The 27,263-nt window shown below is 31.1% G+C and overlaps 3 protein-coding genes across 3 annotated transcripts; 2 read left to right on the top strand and 1 right to left on the bottom strand.

Moving 5' to 3' along the window:
• Positions 1-613: 613 nt before the first annotated feature.
• LOC145749993 (GDP-fucose protein O-fucosyltransferase 2-like) lies at positions 614-2,163 on the top strand. Its single transcript, XM_082565896.1, has one exon. The coding sequence runs from the start codon at positions 629-631 to the stop codon at positions 1,901-1,903; it is 1,275 nt and encodes a 424-aa protein (XP_082422022.1). The 5' UTR covers positions 614-628; the 3' UTR covers positions 1,904-2,163.
• On the bottom strand, positions 2,053-4,065 carry LOC145749994 (uncharacterized). The gene is made up of 5 exons (XM_082565897.1): positions 3,590-4,065; positions 3,301-3,381; positions 3,036-3,107; positions 2,680-2,856; positions 2,053-2,464 (listed from the first exon to the last, which is right to left on the bottom strand). The coding sequence occupies exons 1-5, from the start codon at positions 3,852-3,854 to the stop codon at positions 2,304-2,306; spliced, it is 756 nt and encodes a 251-aa protein (XP_082422023.1). The 5' UTR covers positions 3,855-4,065; the 3' UTR covers positions 2,053-2,303.
• A 4,577-nt stretch (positions 4,066-8,642) lies between these two features.
• LOC145750617 (ubiquitin-like modifier-activating enzyme 1) lies at positions 8,643-18,492 on the top strand. The gene is made up of 22 exons (XM_082566688.1): positions 8,643-8,830; positions 8,982-9,043; positions 9,362-9,530; positions 9,679-9,813; positions 10,071-10,271; positions 10,500-10,586; positions 10,673-10,819; positions 11,295-11,441; positions 11,883-12,059; positions 12,305-12,415; positions 12,545-12,601; positions 12,771-12,968; positions 13,349-13,514; positions 13,957-14,153; positions 14,402-14,608; positions 14,816-14,944; positions 15,021-15,168; positions 15,802-15,935; positions 16,499-16,678; positions 17,036-17,140; positions 17,207-17,418; positions 17,960-18,492. Exons 1-22 carry the CDS (start codon positions 8,702-8,704, stop codon positions 18,096-18,098), a joined length of 3,237 nt encoding a protein of 1,078 aa, XP_082422814.1. The 5' UTR covers positions 8,643-8,701; the 3' UTR covers positions 18,099-18,492.
• The last annotated feature ends 8,771 nt before the right edge of the window (positions 18,493-27,263 follow it).

Raw genomic sequence — 27,263 nt, 5'->3', positions numbered from 1 at the left:
TAGAAGTTAATGCTTGAGAATTGGAAATTACAAAATTTTGGTACTTTGCAATCAAAACAAACTTATCACAGCTGGGATCATTAGACCGTAACAAATAACATTATTACGAAACAATTGTTTTCTAACGCGGGAAATCAGAACGTGTTTAGAAAGTTTATTTCAAGATTTATGATAATTATTCTTCAAATTTAATTACTTTAAACCAGTAATTATCTAAAATTAAAGGCTTTGATTCGAAAATGTTAATTGTTTTATAGAACTGTGGTCGTTTTTCCTCAATAAAAGCCCCTTTTACACTAGTAACATTGCTAGACCTAATAAAAAGTTGTTAAAAATTGCCGCTGGCGATTTAATTCTTTAAATTTTAAAGCCACGTCGAATTATTAAAATATAAATATTTTACAAGAACGCAGGTAGTAGCTATAATATATTGTGTTTATGTTAGAAAGAAATAGCAAAGTGTCGAAAAACTAACAGAAGCAAACGTTTAAAACGCTTTGTTTATTTAATTAATACCTTAAAAATTTAAAAATAAACTGTTGGTTACTCTTTATTACTACTTAACGTACCGTTTAAAGTTTACTTTAACAATTTCTGTGTTTATTCAGATACAAACAGATAAACAAAAATGAAATATTTATCTGTTTCTCTCTTATTTTTAATATGCGTCACAAATGGTGCTTCCCCTAACAGAAGATATCTTCTCTATGATTGCAATCCAGGTGAAGGATTCAACTTGAGAAGGGATGTTTATATGAGGATAGCAAATATGGTTAAATCTCTTAAATCAGAGAAAAAATGCGAAAATGATGAGTGGGTCCTGGTGCTCCCCCCATGGGGTAGAATTGGGTACCACTGGAAGGAACAGGACATGGAGCAAAGTCGCATTCCGTGGTCAAAGTTCTTTGATATCGAGAGTTTGAACGGATTTGTCCCCGTGATGGAGTATACCGACTATTTAGAAGAAGTGGAAGCTAGGCCAATAGATGAGATTTGGTATTTACAGAATTATGTCGAAGGCTGGGGTGGAAAATGGGAGGAAAAAATGCATGAACGGGACTGCATCGAAACCCCTGTATACCAAAGTGATGGTGAGGGTAAAATACGGGGTTGGTTTTGGGGTTATGAGGAACAATATGCAATAAAATTTAAATGTGTTTCTGTGCAAGGACAATCTAGTATTTTTAAGGGTCCTTTATGTGGGGGTAACACTACGGTAACTTCCATATTACTTGACAGAGGGGAAAATATGCTGCATGACACTTTTGGTGGAAAGAATTATTGGGATTGTAGACGAAGTATGGTGTTCTCTAAAAACTTGCGAGATATTGCCGATCAATTTAGAGCCGAGTTTTTAGACTCAACTGATAAGAAAGATTTGACTGAAATGCCAGAAAACTGGAAAGATAATAAATGCAAGGAAGGTGATGCATTAGGAGGACCTTATATAGCTGCTCATTTACGCAGAAAAGATTTTCTTTATGCTCGAAAAGAAGCAGTTCCTTCAATTCAAAAAGTTGCAAAAGAACTGAAACAAAAAATGGAAGAACTTGAAGTTAATAAAGTTTTTATTGCTTCTGATGGTACAAAAGATGAACTTAAAGAATTAAAAAAATTGCTGCCAGAAATGGTAATGTTTGAGCCAACAAAAAAACAATTAAAAGAACTTAAAATGGGGGGTGTTGCGATAATTGATCAAATTATTTGCTCACATGCAAAATATTTCACCGGCACGAAAGAATCGACTTTTTCATTTAGGATACAAGAAGAAAGAGAGATCATGTGCTTCAACAAAAAAGATACCTTTAATCGTATTTGTGGCGATAGTGAAGCTGATGATTGTGAGCAGCCTACTAAGTGGAAAATTGTCTGGGAAAGTGATAAAGAATTATGGCAAAAATAAGTTAACCTCAAGCTTGATATTCAGCACTACTTAGTATATATTTTATCTTCTAAACTTAAAAATTTTGGCTGCTATTATTAAAAAAACTGTTTTATTTTTTCCCTTACAATATCTAAAACAATCATATGTTTTTTTAAAGCATTAAGAATGTTGATAGTGGTAAATATTGCTTGTTAAAATACTGAGATTATGTTTTATTTATATTCATGACACAAGTTTATAATAAACTAAAATAGAGCATAAAAATTTGTTATAGTTTAAAGGCAGCATAAAATTTAACACATAGAAAATTGTACAAAAAATAATATGGTTAAAGTTTTAAGCAGGTATGTAATAATTGTTCTTAAAAAAATACATTTTAAACAAATTTTAAAATTATTTCCTTAAAAAAAAATTACTTTTAAGAAAGAGTATGCTCTACACTCTTTTGTTCATTATATGATTCTGTGTATTTAGCTCGTAGAGCCATAATTTCTTGTTCAAATTCATGTTTGTTTTTTTCACATTTTAAAGTTTGCAGAAACAATCCAATTAACTCGACAAAGTGGTCATCTTCCTTACCTAAACAAATTTAATGGATTGTAAGTTATTTTACGTCTTAAAATTACATTTAAGTCATATGTTTCTTGCATAAATTATTGCAACAAAAACCCACCCTAAAGAATGCCCTTTTTCCCAATAAATGAAAAAAAGACCCTAGCCATGTCTCCATTTTTAGGGGGTGTTATTATTATTTTTTAAAACTATTATCAAAATACTTTATATAAGTAATATACCTGTACCACTGATTAGGCATTCATCATCAGATTGTTCATTTTCGATGGTATATTTAACTCTAAGTCGCATCGCATCTTGTTCAAATTCATTTCTTTTTTTCAGGCTTTTTAATTGGTTCAAAAACTTAGAAAGAATTGCAAGAAAATCTGGATCTGAACTTCCATTATTATCCATGACTAAATAAATATTATTAAACAAAATAATTTTTTTAGTAAAAACCAAAAACCTCAATTTTTGGTAAAAAAAACAAACATATATTAATAAAGATGTAAATTAGACAAAAAATTTTGGTTATGTAAAATTTTATAGTATCAATAAATTAATCTTTTTTTAAATATGTTACTAACTAGTATACCTGAAGTAAAAGAGCCTTGGCTAAATCTAAAACTTAAATTCTTTTTTACAGAGTCTGGGGTTGGAGTACTTTCTATAAAAAAGGGTTATATTTTACTTTAATTAAACTAATGTTTATATAATTCAATTTAAAAATTATTGATAATTTATTATAAAATGAGTTAATTACTGATTTTGTTAAAATAAATATTTTTGGGTTTTAGTAAAATAATATAAAAATTACTTTTTTAATATTTTTTTTCAAAAAGTACCTAATTATAATATACCTTGTTGTTCAGGTATGGGTTCAAGTCCATAATCGTCATTATCACTTGATTCTTCAGACAATGGTTTACCCCCACTCGTTACTGCAAAAAAGTCAAAGCCCTTTTAAATGTAAATTTAAACAGTTATTTATATATTAACTTTTATTCCTTTTTAACAGAGGTATAATTGGGTAGAAATAGTGTTGGTCTAAAGATTTTTAATGTTAATAAATTGGTTCGTGGTGTGAAATCATAAAACTACCAACTTAAGCAACTCTATTTTTAACTTCAGCCCAAAAAAATACATTACTTCTATAATTAACAGGTTCTGTAACTGTATTACTGGCTGTTCTCGTTGTCCCGGATTTGTTGGGTTCTATTTTTCGTAAGCGACAGTCAAGTTTTATTGCCAAGACCAATATAGCAATAAATAATACAAAAAACAAATAATATTTGTAATATGGGACGATTAATAGGTCAATCAAATGATTAAAATCGGCCTTAACCATGCCCAGCGTGAAATTTAAATTCCCAGGGCAGTTTATAGACAAACTAAAGTCGTTTAACGCGTCCATATTTGTCTAAATATAAAGATCCAAATAAGTTATGTATATAGACTTATATCTTAAACGTTGCATAAACAAGAATAATCTTCATTCAAACACCCTTTTAAATGTTAAGCGTTGTTTAATTTAGCGTTTAATTACCCTTCTAGAATACATTTTAGTTTTACTACACAATATTTGCATTTAACTTCATTACTTTGCCTAAGCTTTACGCTTTAATAAGCTTAGTTAAACCAAGCCCAAGTTAAATTCTGTGGGTACAACTTAACAAGGGTATAAGATCAAGATAGCGTAACAGAGTGGTTTAAGTTTCAGTTCCGCTTTAAATACGTTTTATCTTCGACCAGGCAATACCCAATACAAAAGGATAGGATTACCTTTAGTCTACGTTTTCTTTATCAATAAGTGATTTTTATGATGTTAATTTGGATTTGACTGCCAAGAATGCAATATTAGCACAACATTAGGCCTAACTGTGTTATATATATATACTTTAAACCCGAATTCGTTATGCGTCTAACTTACACAAGTATTTTGATTTAATTGAAATTACATTGAATAATTAGCTATCTATTTGCTACGTAACCGCTTAAATAAAAGCTTGTGATGGCCAGTAATTAAAAAAAATGGGAATTCAAGAATTATTTTCCCGTAGTAACAGAATTGTTTTCATTATTCTTGCCCTAACTATTTAAGATACCAGTTTTAAGTTGCAACGAGGTTGGTGAAATGGCGACGGCACGTAAAAAAATAAAATTTTGAACGACATACCAATAAAACCATTGCGTCATAAATAGGAAATTGTTTAAAATCCGCTATGTACCATAGCACGAACGTTAGGACAAGCGCGTTAAATAAATACAAGTGCCAGGTTCGCCTTAATTAGTGCGTAATAGCAATTAGGCAACCAACACCTACGCAACATAAATGCCCCAGACACACTATACAATTCACAACACGAACAAGCACCACAATATATTTTATTAAACCCTAAACACAACAACAACATCAACATTAAAGTCCTATATTAAAGATATTTTTTACTGAAAAATTGATAAAGTTGGAGTTACTGGACACAAAACTGGTTTTAACTTTTAAATTAATTTTCTCACTTTTTAAGTTAAACAATGAAAAAATAATAATTTAAAGAAAAGGAAAGTTCTGTTTGTGATGACGTAGAAAGTACTAGCTTGTATACATTTACTACGCTACTCAGTACTTTCTACGTCACGCAAAAAAGATGGTAACCTGGTTTTTGGTGTTTATCATTTTCCAGTATTTTTGAAAATTAATTTGAAAGTACCACAGACATTTTTTAAAGGTTCTAAAGGCATTTTGTGATTCAGTGTCAACCATACTAACATGCTATATACATTACTAACAAAATTGCAAAACTCTTTAATATAACACTTTAATTCATTATTTGTAATTAAAACTTGTTCGGAAATAATACAAAATTAAACAATAAATTTACAAGATAAAATCTTAATGGAATAATTACCCTGTTCGTATAAACACAGTGTGCAACCATTTCCGCTAAAATGACAGCTTCATTATGTGAATTTTGACGGCTTAGTGACGTCATTTTTCAAAAACATAACGAAACTAGAAGCGGCGCGTCAACGATAACTTCATGAATACCGAGATGAGTTGCCCTATCTAGGTTTGTTGTTAAAAAACATTGTCCCTTTACAATGTGCGGACGTGTCTGCTAATTAACAACACACTTAGATGGAGGCCTGTCTGCTAATTAACTTGAAGACTAAGATGATGTCTGCGAAACAACCGTCGATGTTCAGTATTATTTGTTCGCATACGCTACATTGCGAGAGAGCTATCTCGTAAATATTACGTAACTCCTAAATTCGCTGGTTTTGAGAACGTAACTTTTTTTTTGTTGAGTTACGAACAGTTAACGTGAACTAAAAATGTTTTAAAACAGGATAATTGGTTAAATAAAGGTCGTTCAAAAAATCGTATATTTCAAAAAATGATTTTGTCTAAAAATTGTGACGTCATAGGTAATAAAAAGATGTAACATTCAAATCATTAAAAATTAAACAACAAAATCAGTAAGATTTAACGAATTTCATATAACTTTTTGACATCATCTATAACGGCGTCTATACTTGTTTTTGAGTAGCAGTTCACCGAGTTTTTTTGTTCCTGCAGAGCCCTGCAAAATCAATAAAAATTATTATGATTAGGTTTCTGTTAAATCAACACATGATAAGTTTAGGTTTTGAATAGCGCATACTTAAAAATGAGCACTAAACAGATAATTCGTTAATTGAAAACAAACAAAGTTAAATTTTGCGTTAAAAATTTTTTTCAAATTAGCTTAAAAATTATTATTGGACACAGGTTAGTTAAATATTTTTCTTCTGTTGCGGTTTTTGCTATTCGGCCGCCTTTAATTGATATATTTTAAAAATTCTATCTAACTTCCTTTTGTCTTGAAGCAGCATTAACAAAGATAATGTATTGCGTATAGCGAATAACAAATTAACAAAGTTAATTTTTCGGTTATCTGTGCCCACCTATATTTTTATTTTTTGTACGTTACTCAACATTTTTTAAACATTACTTAACAAAAAAACAAAATCTTACTTTAAAACTATGCTCTCCACTTTTTGCATCCGAATTTCATTTTTTTTCCTGCGAATAGACTTTTGGTATTCTTTTCTAGACAATCCACGAGGTATTTCTATATTTAAATCTTGTAGCGATTGATTGTGCAAGCCGAGAACAGATTGCAATATTTCAGGTTGTTTAATATGAAGTATGGCAAACTTTATAACGGCTGCCAATGGAAGGTTTCTTTCTGGGTCATTTTCGAAAAAAGTTGCCCCAACTTTGATTTGTGTTTTAGCTATGTGAAACAGAAGCCCGGCAAATGTATGTCTATAGTCCTCGGCTATTTGATTGATATTCTCTTGTAAAAATTTAGGATAAAATTCTATACATTTTAACCGAAAATTGGCCAAAATAGAATATTCGTAAAAATGACTGTAGGAACTACCAGAAATAGCTTTTTCCTTACATCTTTTATCATCAAAACACTTTTCGAACAGATATGGAATAAGATTTTCCCCGTATTCATATGAAACATACAGAGCTTGCCAAAAATGAATCACACAAATTGCAAAATTAGGATTTATTCCATCGTCCGTGAACAAAACGCAATTTCCAGGTTTAAATAATTCATTTTTGTTAAAGATGTGGACAAACACTCTAAGTAATTGATTTCCGGTCAGATCTTTGACGTTGCAAACACCGTAGTAGTTAAAAGTTGAAAATGATATTAATTTGTCTTTCGTTTTTCTAAAAGTCAATAGGTTTTCACACTTTCTTATAAGCAAATCACGACTTCTTTGTACATTAAATGCTTTAAATTCTGCCAAGCTCAAAGCTGAAATTGTAATATTTGTACCTAATAATTCCAGAACTTGCCATATATTCAAACCCATTTTAAATTTTACAATACTCTATCATCTGAAGGTTGTATTTTAAAAAGAATAACGCACCAACGTTTAGTAATTGATAATTGCAATAGCTGCATACATAACATGAATATATTCATATGGCTTTAAATTAGTATTGGGTAATTAGGACTGCACTACATAATTTTTTGTTTTTAAAAAATTGGATAATTCTAACAACATAAACACTTAAACTAATATTATTTTAATGACTCCACAGTATTTATGCAATCTGTAATTTTGTAACTTTTTCATTTATCTTGGTAACAAACCTATGTTCGGGTCAAGCTTTTGAGGCCGCATAAAAAATGCCTGTTACGCACTTCCTTATGAATAGTTTAGTGTGAAATATTTGAAACCACGTGGATTTGATAAAACCCCGTGTTTCTGTGTAGATATTTTTTCTCGTTTTTTGGTAAATAAGTGCGTGAGTGGGTTACTGCCAAGGCCTCGTGTAATAGTTTTTTGTCTAAATCAACTCTATTGACTCAAAACAGATATTAAAACAAGCATGTACGTTTAACTCAAACATTATTTTTGAAACTTTCGTGAAAATTTATTATTTCTAGAAACTTAACATGTATGATAAATTTGTTTAATTATTTTATATAAAAAATTGTTAAAGATTGGTTAAAGTAAATAAAAAAACAGTTTTGGTGTAATTTTAATCTAGTTGTTGACTGTAATAAATACTGGCGCAACGACGGTAGTAAAAACAGTTTGACAGTTACAACTTTTGTTGCGCCATGTTAAAGGAAATAAAAAAAAATCATGTTTTACGTAAGATTGCGACATATTTCTAATAAATAAACTTCATATAAGATTACAAAGGATTTTTGGATTAATATCTCGTTAAGTGTATATATAATACGCTTTAAAATTGAAATATTAAGGTATTTTTTACACGTGCTAACGCATGTTAGTCATTCTACCTATTTGCTTTAATCTAATAATTCAGTTAACTGATTAAAAGACTGAAAGAGGAACTTTCATTGTTTACTGTTTGTTTGTTGCTAGTATGCTAGTTTTCTTGAACGATAGATATCTATAACACGTTATTTATGTAATTTTAGCTAAAACTTTAATTTATTCTAAAAAGCATGCTAAACGTATTTGATTAAAAATAATAATTATTAATTAATACATTGTGAAAAAGTTTACAAAATTGGTATTTATCTCAATTAAAATCAACTTAAAAATTATACCAAAATATGGGGTCAATTATAATGTCAAATGGAACCATTTGTTAATCTTTAATAAAAACACTAAATATACAAATAAATTATTTTTATGACCTATATGTTTGTGCAGTGATTAATGATTAACGTTGGTGTGTAAAAAGTTTTGTGTTAAAGCGGTTGTTTCTTTACGTTCATGTTCTCTCAACAAGACTCTGATAGTCTCAAAGCAGCCCACCCCTTCCCATCTAATTCACCTCCATCGAAATTACGAAGAACTCAAGAGAACTCTGAAAATAATTCAGTTCACGCAACAATGCATTCGGTAAGTTAGTTTTATGATTGTTTGTTTAAGCTAAAAAAAATTGTTTAACTATGGTATTTTACAGTATATATATATATACAGTATACAAAAGTATACAGTATATACTTAATATTGATACTTAAGTATGGAGTAAATGACGTTTTTGTTCAAGGCAAAAACCCAGAATGGAAATGGGGAGTCAGCAATCGATGAAGGATTGTATTCTCGACAACTGTAAGTTTGTTCTTTTTTACTTGATCAAAAAAAACTAGTTCTTATTTAATTAAATACCTAAAAACTGTTCTAAAAATATACTGTTGTTAATATTGAAATTTAAATAATGTTAAGTGTTATAAACAGTTATATATATTAAACAGAAACCTTTTTTAATTTTATAATGATATGTTGTCAATAACTTCTTACTTAAGACCAACAAACTTTATTTTTTAAATCTTAAATTTATGACTTCTTATTTTTATGTTACTATCAATTAAATTTAACTTTATATTTCTTATATTTGAACCAATAATAACTTTGATCTTTAAATACCAGATATGTGTTGGGCCATGAAGCCATGAAAAGAATGGGAGCTTCCACAATATTAATAAGTGGAATGAAAGGTTTGGGAATTGAGGTTGCAAAGAATGTAGTGTTAGGTGGAGTGAAGGCTGTGGTGTTACATGACACGCAAGGTGCCGTGGTCAGTGACCTTAGTTCACAAGTAAGTCACAACTTTTCTACTGTTAATTATATAGTTAAAAATTAAACACTTTTTTGCAAACTTAAAAAATAAAGTTATAACTTCTAATAAAGTTAGTTCTATTATTTAAAAATTAAGATTTTTTTATAATTTTTTTTTGTTTTTTAAGTATTTTTTGACTGAGCAAGACTTGGGTAAGAATCGTGCTGATGTGTCAGTGCCACAGATCAGAGAACTTAACCCTTACGTGACAGTGGATGCATACACAGGGGAGTTAACTGACGAATACTTAAACAACTTTCAAGTTAGTTTGTTTTTGTAATAAAACAAATTATTTTATTTTAAATTAAAATCTTGCAAAAGGGGATTTTTTGTGAATTGTTTAACTAGGCTTATATATACATTAAACTTATGTAATGTTTAAAGAAATGTTATATAAAAACTGTTTTAAAGTTTTTCAATGTAGTATTGTTGTAATATATAAAATGTAATATAAACTAATTAATATTTCTGTTCAATCCTTTTAGACTTGATTTCTTAAAATTTAAATATTTAATCTAGGTTATAGTTTTAACAAACTCTAGTCTCGATGAACAACTCAGAATTGGAGAGTATGCTCATCAGCACAACAAGTGTCTGATTGTCGCTGACACAAAGGGTTTATTCGGACAAATATTCTGTGATTTTGGGGCCAAATTTACAGTTTATGACACGAATGGGGAACCACCTCAAAGTGTAATGGTGTCAGCTATCACTAAGAATGTAAGTTTAAAAAATATTTTTTTCTCTTTCTTTGTTTTTTGAGTAAAAATTTATAGTTTTTTACATTTAATTTTTAATCTATCTGATTAATCTTGCATTTTGTTTTATTATTAAGTAATAATAATCAACTTTTTTTTAAAAGTTTTTTGGTAATCAATTAGTGAACAGGGGATTTAGCTTAAATATGTAGCCTATAGAAATAAAAGTTGTTACTTGATTGTTTCACAGGAGAATGGTGAAGGTGTCGTGGCATGTTTGGACGAAAGTCGTCACGGTTTTGAGTCTGGAGATTTTGTAAAATTTCATGAAGTTAAGGTAAAAAAAATTTGTTTTGTTAAAACTGGGTGAATTTTTTATTTTCATAATTTATCAAAAAAGATTATTTTTTTATATTTCACTAGGGCATGGATGGAATTAATGAAGCAGAACCGATGGAGATTCAGGTCAAAGGTCCTTACACTTTCAATATCGGCAATATTTCACGCTTCAATGATTATGTGAGGGGTGGGGTCGCGACCCAGGTCAAGATGCCATCGGTTGTTGAATTTGTAAGTATTTAGTTTATCTTTTATATAAAATTTGGTATTACTTAACTTTATTTATGTTATAAAGTATTGTTATGTAACTTAGTTAAATATAATTCTTACATTTAAAGCTTGAGGCTGCTTATGGTTTATCTAAACTATTTAATTTAAAGCAAAAACACTATTCAAATACACTATACTCTACTAAGGGGACTTTTGTGTTTTTTTAGGTAAATTTTAAACCACATTTTAGTTTTTAATAAATAAAAAGAATTGCTATAGAAAAACCATTGCTATAGAAAATAATAATTTGTTTAAAGATTAGTGGAAGTTTTGTTTTAGTTTATTTTGTTAATGTATATAAATTATTTTATCTAAATTTGTATGAAAAATCATTTTTTCAGCATTAATTGTATTTAAGCCAACACAATAAGTCAATTCAAACCAACATAATAGTTCAGTTTATTTATAACTTAACCTAAATTGTTTTTCTATTTAGAAATCGTTAAAGGAAGCTCTACTTACCCCAGATATGATGATCACAGACTTTGCCAAGTTTGATCGTCCAGCTCAGCTCCATATTGCTTTTCAAGCTTTGCACAAGTTTGTATCAAACAAGGGTGAACTACCAAGGAGTAGAAACAAGGTGAAAATAATGTTCCATTTAAGATATGTAATCTATGTTACTTCCTAAATGGTTGTATGTTTACTTTATAACTTCTATCTTGTTTGGTAAACAATTGATAATATAATTTATCGACAATATAACAATTTGGCATTAAGTAAGTTAGACTAAGTGGGAATTGTAATAGCTACTCTAAAATTAGATCGCAAAATCTATCTTCTTATATAGAAAAAAAACTAATTTTAAGAAAAAATACAACTATTTATGGAACAAAAATGTCAATAAAATCAGCTTTAAAATTTGACTTCTTTATAACTGAAAACTGTTAATAAATAATATTAGGATAATATACAAACTTTTATAGAATAAAACATATAAAGCCAATACTTAAACAACATTGTTTAACCTTAACTCTAAATTTTTAGCGCACACCACAAATAGAAATATTTATTTTACCTACAGGAAGATGCTGATGAGTTGATTAAGATTGCTGAAACCCTCAACTCCACCTCTCCTGATAACATCAAGCAAGAGAAGGTGGATGCTAGTTTGTTGACCCAATTGAGTTTCACAGCAAGGGGTGATTTATGCCCCATGCAAGGGTTTATTGGGGGCATTGTGGCACAGGAGGTTATGAAGGTAATTATGTAATTAATTTATTTTGGAACCTTTTAAAATTATAAACTAATGTTATAGGTAAAAGTGAAAGTATATAGGATTTTTTTTTTTTTTTTAAAAACATTTTTACGTTTGTATCGCTAATTAAGTTTTATGATTTTTTACTACTCACCTTCTGGTTACTCTTAAAAAATGATTAAGACTTATTCGAGAGTAGGTCTATAAATTAAAAAAAAAATTATTTAAATTTGAAATCTTATTTTCAGGCTTGCAGTGGTAAGTTTATGCCAATCAAACAATTCTTTTATTTTGATGCACTTGAGTGTTTCCCTGAGAAAGAATTGAATGTGGAAATTAATGAGGCTATGTGTCAACCTGTAAGTTAATCGAAAACACTTAAAATTTAAAATTTTTGAACACTTTTTTTATCATTTAAATTCTTATTTTTTATAAAAACATTTGTAGAAATTAAAAAATAAATTTGAGTTAAAACTTTTTTGCTTTAGTTAAAAGGAAGATATGATGGCCAGACTGCAGTTTTTGGTCAGGAGTTCCAGAAAAAGGTTTGTTTTTAGCTTTAAGTTAATCCAATTATCCACTTAAGGTATATCACAAACATACCCTGTACAAAATAGAAGTAAAATTCTAACTGAAGTCTTGGTATAGGTTAAAATTTATTTAAAAAACTTAAAAATAAATATCGAGATTTTTTTGCTGATTTTTACTTTTTAGGTTTCATCACAACGTTGGTTTGTAGTTGGTTCTGGAGCGATTGGTTGTGAGTTGTTGAAAAACTTTGCCATGATGGGGCTGGGATGTAACTTAACCCATGATACAAAGGGGAAGGGAACGATATATGTCACAGATATGGACACTATTGAAAAAAGTAACTTGAACCGACAATTCCTGTTCAGACCTCATGATGTTCAGGTATTCAAATTATTTGCATTTTTAAGTTGTTTAGTTATAATGTAATTTAGTAGTTTCTTTTTATTTGTTTTTAATTTCTGAGAGTCGACTTTTTAGATAAAGATAGGTTTTATTACTTTTTTTGACTTTCGATATTTTGTGTTTTTATGTGTAAATGTTATTTGCTGTTTAGGCTTTACAGTTGTAAATATAATTGATACTTTATTTAGAAAGGCTGTGATAATATTTAAGGGGTGATTAACTGTTAATTTAAAATAATCATAATATTATACCAATAACAATGTTTTAAAAGAAAAGAAATGGGCTAAAAAAAAAAAAAATTATAACAAAATTTTCTTGTTAAATAAACTTTATAAAAAAAATGTGATTTTTTCTTTTAGAAAATGAAGAGTGAATGTGCAGCGAAAGCAGTGGTAAAAATGAACCCAATGGCCAACATTGTCGCTCACCAGGATCGGGTTGGGGTGGAGACGGAAAATATTTACACCGACAACTTCTTCCAGGCATTAGATGGGGTTGCTAATGCCCTGGATAATGTACAAGCTCGTAAGTTAAAAAATTGACCTCGTTTTAATAATTAGTTTTTAATTTTAATTTAAAGAGTAATTGAAAATGAATTTTGTAAAACTTTGAATTAGAATAAGGGGTCTATATTATAACCCATTTGTATTTATATTACGTAAGCAAAAAATGGTAATTTTTGTTTCATAATATTAGAATGTAAAACTTAAATTTTAACAGTATTTTTTCAAACTTATTAAACTTTAAATTACAGTGAAATGCTTATAAATTGTAAATTAAGCAAGTTATTTTTATGTTTGGTAGGTTAAATTATTAATTTTGTATATTTTTATTTATTGTTATAAATTTTGCCATTTAAAACCTTTATTAAAATGGTAAATTTTTTGTACTAAGCTATATTAATAAGATACAAAAATTAAAAAATAAAAATAAAAAAAAAAAAGTAAAAATTTTACAATTTTTTAAGGTATTTACATGGATCGTCGTTGTGTTTATTATCGCAAACCTCTTCTTGAAAGTGGAACATTGGGAACAAAGGGAAATGTACAAGTTGTCATCCCTCACTTGACCGAGAGTTATTCCTCATCCCATGATCCACCTGAGAAGTCGATCCCAATCTGTACTTTAAAGAACTTCCCAAATGCCATCGAGCACACATTGCAGGTCAGAAGATTGAAATTTTTGAATAGGATTAAAAATATTAAATTATTTGTTGAACTTTCTGTAAAATATTTTTAAAACTTTGTCGAAAAATTTTAATTCATTGAACAATTCAACAAACTTTTTATAAACAAATTATTTCTATAACTAAAACTCTTACAACCAAAAGAAATATTTTAAACCTTTTTTTCAATCTGTATGTTATTTATTTTTAAACCATTTTTTTAATCCTTTTTTTGTTTCACGAACAGTGGGCACGTGATGAATTCGAAGGTTTGTTTAAGAATCCGGCAGAAACAGCAAACCAATATTTAACAGATGCTAAGTTTTACGAACGAACTCTTAAACTACCGGGTGCTGAACCACTCAACACAGTGTTAGAAGTGTTTGATACCTTGGTGGTGAACAAACCAAATAACTTTGCTGATTGTGTCAAATGGGCCAGATTGAGATTTCAGGTGGGTGTTTTATGACATCACATTATTTGGTATTATGACATCATATTAAAATGTATTATGACATAAAATTTTGTTGTATTTTAACATAACACTTAATTTATTTATGATGTCACATTATTTTTTATTATAACATCATTTTAGCTTTTAATATGACATCATATAACTTTATATTATGACATCACACTTACTTGTGTTATGACATCACAGGAGTTGTTCCACAACACGATTAAACAACTTTTATACAACTTTCCGGCTGACCAAACAACATCAACAGGAGCTCCGTTTTGGTCTGGACCCAAAAGATGTCCTCACCCAATTATATTCGATTTTACCAATGTAAGTGCTTGAAGTATTGTTATTTTATTTCTATATCACTCATATAGGATACTAACTATATTATTTGTACAATCAGCCAACCCACTTTGCTTACATACTCTCTACCTCCAACTTGAGGGCTGCGATGTACGGGATTAAGGGAAGCAAGAATGCAGAGGAAATGAACAAAGTTCTTACACAGATGGTTGTTCCTGAGTTTAAGACCAAGTCTGGGGTGAAAATTGGTGAGTTTACTGGATCACTTTTACTGTAGGGTCCTAGCTAACTTCCTTTTGTAATTCGTTGTCCCGCTAACTCTTTTTTGTACTTACTGCCCTAAAAGGATCACAAAGCACAAGTGGTGTAGTTTTTGTTTAATTACATTTTGTAAACGAACTTAGTACTAGGTGCCTTTATTATAAGGATCTTTTTTTTTGTATATATTTTTATCCTCGTGGGAAAGTCGAATGTTGACTTAAACATAGAGTAACATCAGTTACTCCGACCCAGTCTCGAGTTGCCTGTGGCAGTTTGAGATATTATAGAGACTATAATTGCCTGATATTTATGCTGCTGATTAAGTGCTGGCTCAGCAGGATTTCATACCGTTTATAGCGCCTTACTCAAGGGCGCTACAGCATGTGAGCAGTGGGAATTAAACCAACGACCTCATGGTGGTGTAGCAAGTGTTCTTACCACTACACCACGTTGATGGCAATCTTTGGTTTAATTCTAATTGCTTTTAAATTTCCTTCAGTAAAATATGAAAATTTTTGCTTACTCCTGTCTAGCTAAAACTCAAATGTCTGCAAAGTCAGCTTTTTTATCATAGATTTTTTTGAATATAAAACTTGTAATAATTAATATTGTTGTTATAGCAACTACTGATGCAGAAGCCAATGCTCAAAACTCGGGTGATCTGGATGAAAATGAGTTTAGTGACACTAGAGGCAAAATTCCCGCTCCTGATACTTATAAGAAGTTTAGGATGCTACCTGCTGACTTTGAGAAGGTAAAAACATCTAAAAAGTAAAATCAATTAGTTTATTGTTGTTGTTTCATGCAAAACATTAGTTTAGCCACTTTAAAGGCTAAATTTTTCTGTTTGTTTTGTTAGTAGTAATTTACTGTTAAAATGATGCTACAAATAATTACTTATGCATCACAAATTTTTTTGTTTTTGTGTTTTTTAAAACTGTATTTTAGTATCCACTTGTTAAGCTCCATTATATATGGTTAGAATAATAACAGGTATATTTAATGAATTTTTTAAAAAGAAAGTAATTTTAATTGAAGCGTTAGTGTGGTGTTCCGGTTATGGCATCAAAATACGAGCTGTAAGGTTTGGGTTTCGAGCTGCACCAATGCCAGCCACACTTTTCGCCCTTGAGCCCGGCGTTTTCGAATAGCTCAAACACGTCCCAACCTCGCATCCCTATCCTATAAAATATTAAAAACTTATCACCTTATGATAATATAGATAAAAAAATATATATTTTTATAATCTTTAAACTTGATATACTAGTTAGTGCTTTTTATACCTCTTTGATAAAAATATTTATTTTTAAATATTAGGATGATGATACCAACTTTCACATGGACTTCATTGTTGCAACCTCCAACCTAAGAGCTGAGAATTATGACATAGCACCAGCAGATCGACATAAAAGTAAACTTATTGCTGGGAAGATTATTCCAGCAATTGCTACAACTACTTCCATGGTGGCTGGTTTGGTCTGTTTGGAACTTTATAAGGTTTGGGGTTATTTTAATTTGCATGATAATAAGCAAATTATATTTAAATTTGTAGACTAAATTGTTTAGTTTATGCTGTTTGTTTTTTGTTGTACAAATGTTAGCCTAATTTTTTATAATATAATGCGATTTTTTTGGTACAAACTTTTGCCAAATCAGAATTAATTACTGGGCAATTATAATTAAGATTATTTTAAGCTACCAAAATCGACTTAAGACTGGGTTAGGGTTACAAATGTTAACCTACATTTAGGCCATAAAGTATTTTTTTTACAACAAAAATACACCTAAAAGTTCTAATTTCACATGATATACTTTTACACCTTTGTTGTTAATATTACCTTTGTTGTTTTGTAGATAATTCAAGGTAACAAGACAATGGAAAGTTACAAGAACGGTTTCATCAACCTAGCTTTACCTTTCTTTGCTTTTTCTGAACCAATTGCTGCACCAAAACAAAAGGTAACATTTTTTCAATTTTAATAATTTTGGTATTTATGATGTCATCAATCTTTTATTGTTCAACAGTATTATGACACTGAATGGTCATTATGGGACCGAATTGATGTAGATGGAATAGAGTTAGCAAAGGATGGGAAGGGTGAGATGACATTGGGAGAATTTATGGAATATTTTGAGAAGGAACTGAAGCTGGAGATCACGATGTTGTCACAAGGGGTCGCTATGATTTATTCTTTCTTCATGGCAGCAGGAAAGAGAAAGGAGAGATTGGAGACAAAGTGAGAACAAGATTTGATAAAAATTTAAATAAATTTTTGATTTTTTCTGTAACAAAAAAAAACTAAATCAAATTAATTAAAATACAGGGGGTAAAGTTGTTATAAATATAACATAACTTACATGTTACAATTAGTAGTTATAACTAAAGCATATCTCATTAAAGCTGAAGGTTAATTTTAATTATTAAAACTTGTTAATTACCTTTTATATGAGTTGAATTTTTAATGTTAATCCTTGCATTGGTTTTTGAGCCAAGAGTTTGGGTTTGAGCCCCACTATTTGCTCATTTACCCTGCGTTTACTTAAACTTAATAGCTTAAACATTTCACAACAGCACAATACCAAAATAAAAAATCTCAAAATTTGTAAAAAATTAATTATTTTAAGTGTGAAACATTAACAAATAGCTTGAGCATGTCACAACAACTTACTCTGTTTCAATAAAATATAAAGCTTATTACCTTAAGGTATCATAAGAATATATCGACTCTACATGGGCTGTAATTAAACTAAATTTTAATTTTTATTAAAAACTTTCAGATTGAGTGAAGTTGTCCAGAAAATCTCCAAACACAAATTCCGCTCTCACGAGAAGTCCATGGTCCTCGAGATGTGTTGTAACGACAAGGATGGTGAAGATGTGGAAGTCCCCTACGTTCGATACGTGTTCCGCCATTGATGACGTCACAATGAGACTTGTTAAAACAAAGAGACAATTTATTTATATTACAGAAATTTTGACATTTTTTGTTTTGGCAATAATTAGATAATTTTACGAATGACAATTTACAATTAATTTGTTAATTATTTTATTTAATTAAGTTCCTGCTGAAACTATTAATATTTTTGGGGGCATTTAAGTTAATTATTTTGGTACAATTAAATATTTAGAAATATTCTTTTTTTTAGTTCATTTTAGAAGTTCAATGCCTAAAACTTCATTTTAGTTTTCATCTAACTAAAGAAAAATTCATTTTTGCTTCGTCTTTATAATTCCCGCTGTTGTCATAAATGCTTGATTGTTAGGTCATAATGTTGTGGCTATCGTTTATTAGTTTATGTAAAGAATTAAATTCACCACAAAATACAAAGAAAAAAATGAAAGAGTTTTTTTTACAAAAGAAAAAGAAATTATTTTAAATTTTTTTATTGTTATTTTAAACAATTTTGTAGAAATAATATTGAAAGAATTATTATTTTCACGAACGCTTTAAAATAATAATACCTATCTACAATTACGTCATAATAATCATAGAGATGACGTCATAAACATATTCCACCTAGTATTTACATTTGTGTATGCTTCTTACAAAATTGTGACGTCATAAACTACAGATAATCGTCGTATGTTGACTCCGAATTGCTTCTCGATTGTCCGCTTGTATCTGCTATATATCCTTCATTTACCACGCCCAGAAATTTGTCCGGCAGTTGGCGTGCTGGAGTCATCCATTTTTCACTATCACACGAGCTTGTGCTGTAAATTCGAAGTCGTTCTTTGGCTCGGGTTGAAGGAGTTGATATTCCGGTGATGTTTACGGCTGGTGTTGGTCGGCTGACATTTTCCGAGACTGTTTTGTGAGATTTCGTTAACTTGCCTTTAATTTTTGAAAGTTCTAAAAAATGTTTAAAAGTTTATAACAGCCTTGGTTATTTGTTAATAACGTGTGTGCTCCTGCCAAGCAAAACATTTAAAACCAGGTTAATAATAAGACAGTATTACTAATACCATTATAAACTTTGTCCGGGTAAGATAAAAATGTCATAATTTTTAAGTTTTTGCTAAATTTCAAATTAAACATTATCTCACCTTTCTTATTCACTTTAGGTTTTCCACACAGCAAGTTCTTATACAGTTCAAACACTCTTCTCTTACAGATGAAAGCAATGAGGATAAATATTCCTTGCATAGGCACCGATAACTCGAAGATATACCAAAGAACTGGGGTCTCCGCCAGGACCGCAGCGAACCCGATCGCCCACGGGAACCCCATGACAGTCGACATCTTCACATACAACAAGATATTCCCTCTTGCCATGCCGACAGATTTCGAGTAAGACATTACCGATGTCGTACTCGTGTGACGTCGTCGGGGTTTAACTGTGACGTCATAAGGACGTGATTTATAAGGTGGTAGGTCGGAAATGGGTTTAGGGGTTTCTTTTGTTTCGGGAAATGTGAAAACGCTTTCACTGTCGCTAAGAATCGTATTCGGGGTTTCCCTAAAAAAAGAACCGGAAATCTATCTACCAGTTTAAGGCACTTTTAAAGTACTGTAGTAATTCAAATCTATACTTACAATTTAACTTGCTTTTTGAGGTTCAATTTTCTTTTTTTTACTTTCGGTGACGTCACGCTTATCGTACTCTCCTTTCTTCTCTTTAGCGACCCCTTGCGGATCGCAACTATCGACCACACAAAAAAGAAAGCATTTGCGATCAGGATAACCGCTAGTGGGCCCCCGAATGCAACAAAGTTGGAAGTCGGGTTTGAGATCCAGCAAATATTCCAATTGGGGTCCGAGGTGTAACCGAACCTGAGACTTGGAAGGCCAAAGTTTAAAGCTGCGCACACTCCCACTAATATTGCTGGTACTCCCCATGCGTACAACGCGTATTTTAAAACCAAACTTCTGACGTAGGAGCCGCGACCGAACGCTGTTTGCCGATGCATAACGGAACGTCGGTACGAGTTTCGAATTCCTAAAATATTTTTTTAATGTTACGTCATAGATATTTGTATGATGACGTAGTTAAGTTTACAAAAAAAAAGCTAATTTTTTTAACAATTTTTTGTAAATTTTTAAACATAAGTCGTTGCCTAAAATTTATTTAAATTAAGACTCACAATATTATTTGTTACGTCACAACCTACCTTGTCCGAAAGTCAACCAGACATCGAACGCCATTACATTGTTCCAGAAGAAAGTTGTGAGGAACAAATAATGAAGAAGAATCGCGACCGCTGTGCAAGTGGCACGTGACCCAGTGTACCCCGCGCCAACGAAGAATGTTACCATGGCAGCAAACAGCGCCACCGTGAGGTTTAAAAGATTACAACCTGCCACAAACCTTAGCTCGCTGTAAAACAATAACAAGATTATGACGTCACAATAAAAACACAAATTAACGGAAATTTTAATTTTTCTTGACATGTAAACTCTTCTTAGTTTAAGTTTTCACGTCATATGAACAATGACGTCACAAACCTAAATATACAATACGTCACAAAGGTGATAAGAAGAGCCAGCATGGAGACGAGACTGAGTCCAAACGTCACCCAACTCATGATGAGCATCAAGTCGGTGGCTTCTTCGGTGCTTTGAGGAGTAGCTGAGTATAAAAAAGAATTACAACTGAAAATGCGTATACAAAATAAACATAACATATTTGTATTGTGAGTACGGCAATTTAAGTATTTCAAAAATGTTTTTTTTATTCTTCCAAATCACCTAAAGGCGATATGTTTTTATATTTTATTGGCAATGTGCTGTTGTGACCTTTTTGAGCTATTCTTAAAGCCCGGTCAAGGGCGAATAGTTGACATTGGTGCGGCTCGAACCTGAAACTTTTTGACTCGAAATTACATGCTATGTACGGTGTATTATACAACCTGACTTTGTAGTAATATAACTTTAACAAATCTTGTGAAATTTTTTCTAAATTACACTTTACAACAGGCTTTAAACAATACCAGTCATGACATCACAATGCTTACCAGGAGCTGGTGGTGTGTAACCGTCCACGCACACAGCTACGTCATCACCGAAACTGATGTATTGGTCTGGGGGAATTACCATATGTCTTCCGATCAATAGGAGCGATCCATTTTCAAGCACTTCATATTCGCTCTGGTTTAAGGGAAGATAAATATTGCACGGAGTTGGGGTTGAAACTGTGGCCACCACCGAGATCTAGAAAATTAATTGTGACGTCATTATTACGATGTTATTTTGTGGGTGTGACGTCACTGGTTTGGTTGTGACATCACTGTTATCACGTGACTTACTTCGACGCAAACTGCAACTCGAGATTCTTCAATAAATCCGTATTCGGTCATGTTCTGACGTATGGTCACGTGCCAATCGAGTAACTGTGACGTAATAAAACAAAATATAACTAAACAACACTCACATAATGTTTAAGCTGTTTGAGTCACCAAATTGTACAAAAACAACATTCAAAATGAGGTTAAAGGCATAGTGAAAAGTAACAACGCTTGAATCTTTAAAAATATATATTTATATTAATAAAAACTTAAATAAAATTTATTTTTCTACTTGGTATTCGTCTTCTAAGTAATACATATCAGTCGAGTTAATATACAATATCCTTCGATCGTCCATTTTAACAATACTGTACTCTGTTCGATTGTACTCTGTCTTCTCCGTACCGTCCCTACGTCACAATATAATAAGATGACGTCATCAATTTAAACAAGTATTCCTAATTTACATAGAAACATTATATTTTTATTACTTAAAGGTGGTAAACAATGATTTATATTGTGACGTCATAGTTACCTGCACACAAGAATTGAGTTTGGTGTTTTACTTTCGACGACTAGGACACTAAAACTGTCGCTCTGCATTAAAAGAGTTTCGTACGAAACTTGATTGCTTATTGATTGAACAACCTAATAGTTTAACAAATTTAAATTTTTAAATATAGGACCAACTTAACAATAAAATCTAGGGTTACTTTTGTTACACTAACAGACCCGAGTTGCCTTTTTTTAGACATTATTTGTGAATTTTTTTTTTTTGGACCGTTTACCTAACTTTTCTGGTGTTTTATTAATATTAGGAAAGCAAGTACCGACAATGCCTTAACTTAAGAACGTTAAAACATATCAGCAGCTGTTGGAATTAAACTTAAGACTTCATTTACTGTTTGTTGTAATAAAAAATTATTTTTCTTACTGCGACCATTTGATCGTCAGTGCACGTGGTCGATTCAATTATGACGAAAGAAATGGTCACCCTCATGACGTCATCAGCATATTCGTCTTCGTCGTTTAACGATTTCACCCCTGCAAAGCATTTTAGTGATTGTGACGTCGCTGTAGTAGAATGTTACGTCTCTTAACAATAACTAAAATTTGAACTCACGTTCGCTTTCTGACGTCACGTTTTCTACCGAACCATTTATGACGTGTTGAAAAGCACCTATGACGCAATCAGTGACGTAACCAGGCTCAATTGTCTTGGAATCGTTGCTGGGGGGTAAGGGAATTTCCAGGGTAACAGTAACAGTGGCAGCTATGGGTAAATCAGCTTGATTGATAATGGGTGTTGTTGTTATAATTTGGGTAATGTTTGGGTCAGGAAAACATCTGAAAACATTGTTTACTTGGTAAAAAATATACAAAAACTCTCTAAAAACCAACAAGTCTTATCCACTACATTTTTTTAACTAACATGGGGTCAAATAGTTAAAAAAAATTAACAAAATTTTAAGAAATAAAACTAAAATTAATTAGAAAATTTAAAGTAAAAAACTTCACCCTTCATCTGTGAAAACGAGGCCTGGTGCACAAATAACCGCCCGACAGGTGGCGTGGAAGGGGTCATATAACTCGTTTGCGTCACAATGAATCTGTGATGGGATGTTTACAGGATCAGTGACGTCATCATGGTACGTCATCTCGAATGTTCCGTCTTCGTTGAACCTCATTATAACAGAGAAAGAAGGCGGTGTCTATAAAAAAGGACAAGATTTTTTATTATCTAGGTTTCGATTGTCAGTGAATTTTTATATTTTTGAATATGTAAATTCTTTAAACCCAAGACATTATACACACACATCGATTTTAAATTCTATTTCACTAGATTATTACAAAATTGATTACTAAAATATTATAAACGCTTTAAAACTGCATTTCATCTTACGACATATTTACTTAAAATTACATAATTTAATTTTTTAGTTTAAGTTTGTTATAGAAATACCAAAAAGTTTAGTTTATATTTCTATTTACCCATTTGCTTGTCTTGTAATCCTTCCCAAAATCCGGCAAATATTCCTCACTTTTCTCCATTGAATCCAACTCCCAGTAAGCGTTGTCGTAATGTTTGGATAACACCCAGATTGGACAAGATAGGTTTATGTTGGGTTCTATGGCCATATAAATAATAAATTAATTAAGATTTTGCGACCATGTTAATTCCAAAGATTTTAAAGTTATGCAACGTTAAGTATTTTTAAATGTTAAATTCTTTTTTTGTATAACTTTAAGGTGGTAAGGTTTTGTATTTTTTTGTTACATAACTTATGTTTTTGCGAAGTATTTTTTAACTATTTAACCGCCGGGCAAAATGGTGTGACATTAATGCGACTTGAACATGAGACCTTTTGGCTTATTTCGCTGCCATAACTGCTACACCACACTACAGCTTTTTAACTGTTTTTATTTTAATTTATTAAAAATTGGTGTGCTTTTGGGAAGCGTTTGAAAGATATTTGTTAACGCCGAGCTCAAAGGTAAATAGTGTGTCGTTGGTGCGACTTAAACTCGAAACATTTTGGCTCGTAGTCTGCTGCCATGACCTCTACCGTTTAAATGTTTTAAATTATAAAATTTTGTTATTTAACCATTGCACCGCTAATTGGATGCAATTAAGACTTAAAACAGATATTCATAAACTTTATACAACCTTCTGTTGGATATTCCTTTGTGTTTTGCTGATAAAGCGAAGCCTCGATTCGTTCAATGTTGACCCCATTACACATCGCACAATAAGTATTCTTGTACGCCACATTCGCTTTGTTTGGTTCTGAAGATAATAAGTTGATTGTCATAACACAATAATGCATTCAGGTGAAACAATGAAAAAATAAATTAACGTTAAAAATTAAAATGTAGTTTTGTGATGTAATAATCAACTTGCCCATTACTAAGACGATGCTTTGGTAACCATGGCACAATGACGTCATGAGATCGTTGGGGTAATTATCCGGACATTTATCCACTAGGGTTTGCTCGCAAGGTCGCAGTGATCTTCGCCAGGTCAAAGGTCGAATTAAATTTTTATCCAAAGTATTTTGTATTCCTCTTTTTAACTTGATTGTGCAAAAATGTTGCAAGTAGTATGACGTCATTTCCGCGTCGCCTAGCAACACCTGCAATCACGTGACAATCAAAAATTACTAGCTTAAGATTTTATGAATTAAAATTTTTATTTTTAAACTTTTTGACTCAAGGAATTTTTTTGTTTTTTGCAAAGTTTTCAGTTTTTTGATCACGCGTCTTGTTATCATTAAATAAATATTTGCTAATAAGGTTAAATGTTTAATTAACTACATAAGAGCAGATGTCTTTGTTTTATTTTAATATTAATGTGGTTCCTGCGTTCAAGGTTGTAACATATTAAAATAAATAAAATAAATTAGAAATTTATGGTTTTTGTTTGATATTTTGATGGAATTTTTTTAATTTCCGTTCAAGTGAAATTATTTTTAAAATATCTTATCTTTGACTTTAAATATTTGAACATTTTTTGGCGATAAGAAATTGAAAATAGCAAACAACAAAAATTTTATTTTACCAAATTCAATGTACTCTAAACCAGTGGTCGGCAACCACCTGGCCGCGGCCCGGTGCCGGTCCGTGAGGAGTTCGTTACCGGGCCGTATAATTTTCCAGGTTAAATGCTTTCGTTAAAATTTAACTTTTCAGTTAACTTTGAAAATCATAAACGGATCTCTTAACTTTTCTTGTATTAATGTGCTTCCGTTAGATAACGTACGTAAGTACCAAAAAAGTCTTAAATATACGAATTTTATGTGGTTCGTTGACATCTTACGATTTAAAAAACGTTGTTTTCGAACAAAAATGCGCTACAAAAACGAATTAGTCGTTATAATATAGAAGTTTACTCGAAACTTGATTTTAATAAGCCGATAGACATGTTTATTTAATAAATTGTATCTAGACATGTTTATTTAATAAATTGTATCTAAGACAAAACCGCGAAACAGACTATACGTGAGGGACACATTGCGGGTGTCATTGAGTTCCATAATTCCTCGGTGGGAGCGTCTCGTTGCGGCAAAACAATTGCTCAAGGTTCTCATTAAATCAAATTATTTTAAACTGTAATAAATTTTCATTGCTGAATATTTGTGGTATTTTGAAAGCCGGTCCGCGAAAAATTGTTAATTTTAACCCGGTCCGCAGTGCGAAAATGGTTGCCGACCCCTGCTCTAAACGACTTTTAAAAAGGCAATTTTTTAATTAAAATAGTGTTTAAAGTTTTTTTTTGCTATTTTAAGCACAATTTTTATACTTTTTAAAGGAAGTTAGCTACGTTTATACTTTTACCTTTTCTGGTGCACTTCTCACACATTGAGCTTCAGTCTGCCAGTAAGAATATTCTTTAACGTAATTACATTGTGCACAGAACGCATTTCTATACGTCCAACCAGTGCTGCCAATTACAGGTAAATTGCTTGCAAAATCAATAGGAGAAACCTAAAAGGGAAACACTGACATTTAACCAAAACGCAAATATTCAAAATTAATTTGGTTTTGACGTAAGCAATCCCTTATTGTTATTTCTATCTTAATTCTGACGTCACAAGACAAGGTCAAAGATAATTAAATATAAATATTGTTTTTACGTTGTTGCATTTTTGACTGATGAGGTCATCCGGCCACGCATGAGCGCACTTAGTGATCATCCAATAAGAACCTTTCGAGAAGGAATCGACGACTACGCAGTTGATCGCGTCCTTACTTGGCAATATTTCTAGAGTATTAATCACGTGGTTAGTGACGTCAAAAGTATTAATCTCGCAAAATTAGTGTTTTACTAAAGTTAAAAAACAAACATGGTCAATTCAGGCGCTTTAAGGACATATATAAAAAATCTTTGTCTGTTGTTGTTTTTTTGTACTTTTGTGACAAAAAATATTTCACGTTACCTTTTGGTTCTTCCAATGTTCCAATTTCTTCCGACTTTGTTGCTTTCTGTTCCGGGTTTGTATTAGAATCCGTACCTTCTTCCGGTCCCGATTCGGGCTCTTCATACGTTTCCGGTATGGGGTCCTTTTCTGGTTCCGGTTTTGGTTGGGGGTTTATTTCGCAAATATTCTCATAATCCCAGCAACAATCTCTGTTTTGTAAAAAGTTTTTGAGACGAATTAAAAGTTAACTTAATATATTTTTATTCTTTTTTAGTATTTTTTTATGGATAAAATTTATTTTTTAATTTATGTTTAGTTAAAATTCAAAAATTATGATATTTTTCAACTTTTTTTACCCAAAAGTTTCACAGTCTTGATCACAATAACAGTTGTGATAACTTAAAGTCACGTTTCGATAATTTTTGGGCGCCACCGAATCCATGACACATCTTTTGTGGCACGAGTCAAACGGGTGGCACGGTTGCGTGGTCAGCACCCCGAACTCGCTCTCAACAAACTCCCGCAATACTACGTCATAACGAAGTCGCGCGCTGAGGTTTGTGACGTCATTATTGTCACAATTAAATCCAATTGTTAAGACGGATAACACCAGAAACAAAATTAAAATAAATTTTTCTCGCATTTTTTAAACTGTAGATCGCTGATTCTGCCAAATACTGGCAGTCTTATGGATAAAATAATTATTTTTCTTAAACATATTCAGCTGTCTGACCACAATATTGTTTCACCACTTTGTGTTAATCTTGGTCTTAATTTACCGAAAAACACAAGATCTCGAATTGTTTAATTAAGGAAGGGTCCAATTATCTCTATTAGGACGGTTCGGTCTTAACCTATGTAAAGTATTCAATTAAGCTTACAAGGAGTCTCACAGAGTTTTAACTTGTGCGAAAAATTTAACTTAAAACTATTTTAA

The sequence above is a fragment of the Corella eumyota genome, chromosome 4 (assembly GCF_963082875.1).
Source record: "Corella eumyota chromosome 4, kaCorEumy4.1, whole genome shotgun sequence".
Taxonomy (NCBI): Eukaryota; Metazoa; Chordata; class Ascidiacea; order Phlebobranchia; family Corellidae; genus Corella; species Corella eumyota.
This window is presented reverse-complemented; position numbering and strand designations above follow the sequence as displayed.

What these genes read in the sequence shown, in the direction of transcription:
- LOC145749993 (XM_082565896.1), top strand. Translation starts at nt 629, where the DNA reads ATGAAATATTTATCTGTTTCTCTCTTATTTTTAATATGCGTCACAAAT.
- LOC145750617 (XM_082566688.1), top strand. Translation starts at nt 8,702, where the DNA reads ATGTTCTCTCAACAAGACTCTGATAGTCTCAAAGCAGCCCACCCCTTC. An exon ending in TACCAAGGAGTAGAAACAAG is followed by an intron (nt 11,442 to 11,882) that starts GTGAAAATAATG and finishes TTTTACCTACAG; the next exon opens with GAAGATGCTGATGAGTTGAT. An exon ending in GGGCCAGATTGAGATTTCAG is followed by an intron (nt 14,609 to 14,815) that starts GTGGGTGTTTTA and finishes ATGACATCACAG; the next exon opens with GAGTTGTTCCACAACACGAT.
- LOC145749994 (XM_082565897.1), bottom strand. Translation starts at nt 3,854, where the DNA reads ATGGACGCGTTAAACGACTTTAGTTTGTCTATAAACTGCCCTGGGAAT. An exon ending in AGAACCTGTTAATTATAGAA is followed by an intron (nt 3,382 to 3,589) that starts GTAATGTATTTT and finishes ACTTTTTTGCAG; the next exon opens with TAACGAGTGGGGGTAAACCA. An exon ending in ATGCCTAATCAGTGGTACAG is followed by an intron (nt 2,465 to 2,679) that starts GTATATTACTTA and finishes AAATTTGTTTAG; the next exon opens with GTAAGGAAGATGACCACTTT.